General features: G+C 43.0%; 1 protein-coding gene across 3 annotated transcripts in view; it reads right to left on the reverse strand.

Annotated features, from left to right (window-relative positions):
- DNAI4 (dynein axonemal intermediate chain 4) overlaps positions 1–5,796 on the reverse strand; it is a 29,318-nt gene extending 23,522 nt beyond the window's left edge. For 2 of the 3 annotated variants that reach the window (XM_075002337.1, XM_075002336.1), the window contains exons 1-5: positions 5,539–5,796; positions 3,966–4,155; positions 2,121–2,314; positions 618–727; positions 225–381 (exon numbers count right to left, since the gene is read on the reverse strand). In XM_075002337.1, coding sequence (XP_074858438.1) covers positions 225–381; positions 618–727; positions 2,121–2,314; positions 3,966–4,155; positions 5,539–5,594 — 707 coding nt within the window. In that variant the 5' untranslated portion in view covers positions 5,595–5,796. Of the gene's footprint in view, positions 1–224; positions 382–617; positions 728–2,120; positions 2,315–3,965; positions 4,156–4,992; positions 5,072–5,538 lie in introns of all 3 variants that reach the window. The other variant, XM_075002338.1, reaches the window with a different exon arrangement.
- Between the last annotated feature and the right edge of the window lie 204 nt (positions 5,797–6,000).

Below are 6,000 nucleotides of genomic sequence, written 5' to 3' on the forward strand. Positions count from 1 at the left end.
AGTCAGCAAGGCAGCGTAAAGGAGACTAACTTGTCATGTTTATAGATGAAGCGAGTCCAGTATGGCATTTAAACAAAAGTCATGTTGTGAAACGTAGGTAGTAAGGTCTCTGATCAGTATGTTCATGAGCCCTTTCAATTCTCAGAAGTCATTGGAAATTGAGGGCATTGAGCAGACTAGGGCTTGGGATACCAAAGTTTATGTGCAGTTGTACACATACATACTGAACTTTTTCAGCATCTTCAGATTCTACAGACACCATGACGGTTGGCATGTCCAATAGCCAGATAGTTTCTGTCTCTGTGAGGTAAATATCCACTCTCTTATCAATGTCTTCTTTTGTTAATTGTTCTTTTATCTCATCTCGCCTCACCTGTACCTCTGTCAAATCAAAGAATGTGAAAATGAAAATATTTTTCTGTTTTATGATCAAAAGATGAAAAGTTAATTGTAAAAAATAATAGTGTTGACTAGAAGTTGCATACTATGGGCACTGAGCTTCTTGAGAGATTCTCAGTACCAATCCACTAACTTCTACTAACTTCAGTGTCTTTCAGAATTTTACTTTAAAGCTAACAATATGAATCTCTGTAATTACGGAAGTATATTTTTTTTACCAGATAAGCTAGTAGCTGTGTCTCGTCTAGAACCAGGTTCTACTATTTCATCTGCCATAGACTCAGTTGTAGATGTGGTTGATTTAGAAATACTGCTGCTTCCATATGTCCTTTAATAATAAAGAAACATACAGAAATAGAAAGTGAGACTCTAGATATGGCAGTATTCAAAATAATACAAAAATAGCAAAGTACTGGTATGAGGAGAGCCATGTCACATTATATACTGATTGTGCATACAACAAATATTTACACTGCAGAAAAAAGGGGAAAAAAAAGGACAGTGGAAAGAAAATAACAAATTTATTCTGTGGTACTGAAAAGATGTGGGGGGAGAATTTAATGTGATCTGGGATCTGTTCTTATATAGTAAATAATCCTGAGAGGTGCTGGATACATGCTGGCTGTGTCTACACTGAGTCATAGGTGCTAACAATTTGAGGGAAATAAGCAATCTTGAAAATGCAAAATGGCAGTGTGTTTGCATATTTGTGTGAATAATGTGCATATTCATTAGGCTAATTTGCATATTTGTCACAGGAAATCGAGCCATGTGGACGTGGTTCTGCCAGCAAAAAAAAAAACCTTTCTCAGCAGAACCACAAGAACCACATCTGCACTGCTTGGTTTCCTGCCACAAATATGCAAATTAACCTCATGAATATGCACATTAGCCATACAAATAAGCAAATGAATCACCATTTTGCATTTTTGAGACTTCTTATTTGCATCAAGCTGTTGGCACTAGGGCTCAGTATAGACACAGCCTCTGTGCAATAGTATGAGCCCACAGTTGCCAGGTGAGAGTCTTCAGTGCTGTCCCCATCAATCCTTTGAAATGTGTTTGAAATGATAAAAAAAATCTTAAAAATCATATACTCTTAACTGTCATGTTGTGTTGAATTAAAAGGAAAAAAGTGATAATCTGTGTGTAAAGAAAGGCAGGATGAAGATTGTTTGTTTGTTTTTTAAGCATATTTGTATATAGCCATTTTCTTAGAATGCTTCGTTTTCTTCAAAAGGTGCGTGTGCCTAAAATATACTAGAGCATAAAGCAGTATAGGAAAATAGGCTAAGGAAGATGTAACTCAGAAATTATAGATTCTATTTTACTGGTTATTATTCCCAAAAATTTAAAATGACAAAAGTGCAAACACAAATTCATACAATGCTGCCATGGCAACTGTGAGGTAGATCCATAAAGCTGACTGAGTCTCAGCATTGCAACACCTAACAGCCCTGAATGAAATGCATAGGCTATCTATACAATACATAAGGAGATTTAGGTGCTTAAGAATGGGATCCACAAAAAAAAGCATGCTAATCAGGGAACCACCTAAGCTAGCTGACACAAAATGATCAGGAACTGGGAGAGGCCTTAAAGTAATTTGACCAGAGAGGGGAACCCAAACCTCAAATTATTCCTGGTACTTATATGCACAACCGTTCTCGAACCATGCATAGTTTTGGCCAGGATGTGACCCAAGGAGTGCAACAACATACCTTGAGAATGGACCTACTAAACTGGCATTAACTCCAGATGTCTGATGCATGGATAAGGAAGACAGAAAATCAGATGAAGTGGCTCCAGAGAAATCCTGTGCTGTTAAGATTTTGCTTTGCCTATGCATCGGAGCACTTGGTTCTGCACGATAGAGTGGACGGGGTGTTACATCCTTCCCTTGGTCATCAAAAATCTGAATATTTAAATAACATAAGAAAAATTACCTTATGTTCTCTAATCAAATGAAAATTATACGTAACTATGCAAGGTGGGTGAAGTAATATCTTATTAGGAACTTCTGTTGGTGAAAAAGACAAGCTTTTGAGCTACATATGACATTCATCCTAATAGCTGACATAGGGAGAAGCAATGAAACCTCTCTGTGCCAGCAGCATTGAGAGAGTAAATGCTGTTTGCGCACAGTGGAGGTTGTTTCAGGAATATGCTGAGAAACTATGAACACTGGGCTACTTGAGCCACACCTACTCCCTGGTCACCATTACTGACTTTTCAGGCTGAGCTGCTTTACACTAACCCTCGTGATGAAGAAATCTAGAGACCTACATTCTGGCAAAAGCTGGTATAAATCAGATGCTAGCTGGTTCTTAGTGCTAATATTATGACAATTATTAATATTAATTATTACTTTTTATTAACCCTCCCCCCAAAAAAAATCTTTCTTCTGCAAGAAAATATACTGTAAGTGGATTGTAAGGTTTCTAAATAAATTTTTCTGGATACTTTATATGGGGATTTCTTCTCTATGTCAATATCTCATGGATTTAAACACTGGTTATTTTCAATTTAAGACTATGACTGTTGATCTAAATTGCTGATTTTTCAGACCAATACAAGCAAGTAGTGGAGAAAGTCTGTTTCACTCTTCAATAAATCTATATATTCCTTGGCTACTGAAGTGAGTTATTGTGCACCACTGTAAATCTCTTAGATCTCCCAACCCTAGTTTCCCATTTATAAAATGGAGATAATACTTCCCCCCAGTGAATGATTGGAGGCAGTTACCATTTGTAAATTGTCTTCACAATACTGGAGAAAAGCTCTATAATTCAAAGCATTCTTATTACAAAATTAAAAAAGTTATTTCAAAATGTTTTCTTTTCCATTTTTTGTTTAATTAGGACAATTCACAGGTGTTTGTGAAAGGCTGCAGATTAACACAAATGAAACCTGCAGTTATCTAAGGCTACATTTACACTACACCCATCTGTCGACAGAAGATACTGTCGGAAGATATCTTCTGACAAAACTTCTGTAGACAGATCACGGCCACACACTAAAACAGATCACTCTGTTGATCCACCCAGTCTTCGAAAGCCCCTTCTTCCTATCTGGTATTAGGAAGAATGGGCTTTTGAAGATTGGGGTGTCCTTTTGAAAGATCCCCATCTCCACGGGCGGTGTGCAATTCGAAAGCCGCACTTTTGAATCGCCACAGCTGTCATTATGCTAATGAGGCGCTGTATATTCATGGCAGCGCCTCATTAGTATCTTTCAAACTCGCTCATTAACATGCCCCTTCCAAAAGGAGGGGGCTCGTGTAGACACAGCCTAGGTCTCTGGGCTTCCCAGCAAAAAACCAACAAAGACAGTTTTTTTTAAACATAATCCTTTCCAACTGGTTTTCTTGCCTTCTCGCACATGCACAGTGGCTTCCCGTCTTCCTAAACCATTTCTCCTTGTCACATTCAGAGAGCAACAAATTCACAGCTGCTTGGCAACTGTCCTCTTTTCCCCCTGCTTTCCATCTGTGTCTCTTTCCATACAACTTTTAAAATGAACAACTAAACATAATTAGAAATATTTGGTGTTGCAAAGTTTATTACCTGAATTATATGCCTGCTACCAATGAGAGACCCCTTATCCACGGTTTTGCCATCAGAAGTCATCAGCAAGCTTCTTCGGCTCAATGATCCCACTCTATTTGGATTGAAACCACTAAGGTAGCTCATTCGTCTTTGGCTACCAGTAAAAGAAATGGATGTCCTCTTCGTATTCATTTCTGGCTTTGATGTCCTATTTCAACCAAACAAAATACTATTAAGAAGTTTATATAGACTAACAGATAATCAACGATATAGAGCTGTAGTGAAGTTGTGGATTTCTATTACAATATATCAACCTCAAAATACAGACACATTTAAGTGTAAACTAGTAGAATAGAAAAAACACTAGCCTTCTTGTCTACTTATGGGTCTACGTTTGGTAAAAGGCAACTGGTGTGGAAATGAAGAACTAAGAAGGACAGTCGTTGGAGTAAAACAAACGATGACTATACATCTTGGTTTGGCTGGGACATTCCCTTTTTTAGGCCTTGTCCTGGCTGTTCTGACTTTTTTTGACAGAACTGGGAATTTTTATCGCTCGCAGCCACAGCCTCCCATAGCTCACAGCATGTGTTTCTGTTGTGGTGCACAAGTGCACATGCCTTGGTACACATAATAAAATGTATTGTGCCCATGGATGGAAAATATTGAGAACACTGGCAGGGGGAGCCCCAAGAGGAGCAGCCCACACTTAAATAGGCAATGGGGTGGGGAGAGGAACTTCAGGTGCTGTGGGAAGAGAGAAATCTGACTGGACCCATGCAGACAGGATGCAGGGAGAGTAGAGGGGGGCTCAAGCGGCCCTGAATGTGGGAGGGTGCAGGATGGGCAGGAGGCAAGGAAGCCTTGAACCAGTTACTCATAGGGGAAGGCTTTGTCCTGTTATCCTTTTAAGAAAAGATGGTCACCCTAAAAATGTAGGACTAGGATTCAGTTCTCAGCTCTAGCACAGATTTTCTTTCTGAGTTTGGGGGGAATCCTATATCTGTTGTTTTCTTTTCTCCAACAGTAAAATTAGGACTCCTACCATTTCCTTCCTTCAGAAGGGAGCTGTGAATCCACTGAAATGCCCTGGGATGAATGTTCTGTTTCTCAATTTTCTCCACCTATGTGCAGAATAAATGTTAATGTGTGTTCGAGGCGTGGATAGAAAACCTGTGCTGCCAGCTGTGGGGCAGGCTACCAATCAGCTGCGCAGCACCTGACTCTCTTCTGGGCAGCCACCCAAGCACTCAGCTTACTGGGCATGGGGCCTGCCATGTTTATGTGGAAGGTGACAAGTGCACAGAGGGCTGCTTGGCAGCGGCAGTGCAGGGATGGGTGCACCCGAAACGTGCCCTGTACACCAGCCAGGCGATAGCTCCGCTGAACCAAGGCCATGGATGGCACCCAACGAAACCTCAGTGCATAGGTACAGCGGGCGGCGGCAGCTCAGCCCACCAGCATTAGCGGAGACCACCACGAGCCCGAAAGCTGCTGGAGCCGCCGGGCTGGTGGAGGCGGCAGACCCCGGGCCTGCCACGTGTCCTCTAGAGCCCGGGCCGACTCTGGCCCCCCGCCACGGCGCACTCACTCGCTGACGACGACGCTGTGCCTCTTGCCCTTGCGGGGCTGGATGAAGGAAGACATGGCGGCGCGGGCTCAGTGCCGGTGTCCCGGACGGGGCGGCTCTCACAGCTCAGCTCTCTGCGCGCGGAGCTCCACCAGCCCGGCAGGAGCGTGGTTACATAGTAACCGTGGCAACCGCCTCCCAAGGTGCGGTCCGCTGATTGGCTGGCGGAGAGGGACGGACGCACAGCCTAGGCGATAGGACATAGGGTGTTCGGGACCTGTCGTCGCCGCCGCGGCTTCCGATGCTGCTAGTCGGTCGCGGCTCACACCTGCCCCGAGCCAGGGCCGAGAGCCTCCTCTGCCAGTCAGACACAGGAACTCCGCACTGCAGGGGCCGGGCGCCTCCCCCAGTAGGTATAGGAGCTCCACACAGGAGGGGTCAGGCTGTCTGTGCCCTCCCCCGCCGCACACACCAGTCACGCAC

This window comes from Carettochelys insculpta, chromosome 9 (assembly GCF_033958435.1).
Source record: "Carettochelys insculpta isolate YL-2023 chromosome 9, ASM3395843v1, whole genome shotgun sequence".
Classification (NCBI taxonomy): Eukaryota; Metazoa; Chordata; order Testudines; family Carettochelyidae; genus Carettochelys; species Carettochelys insculpta.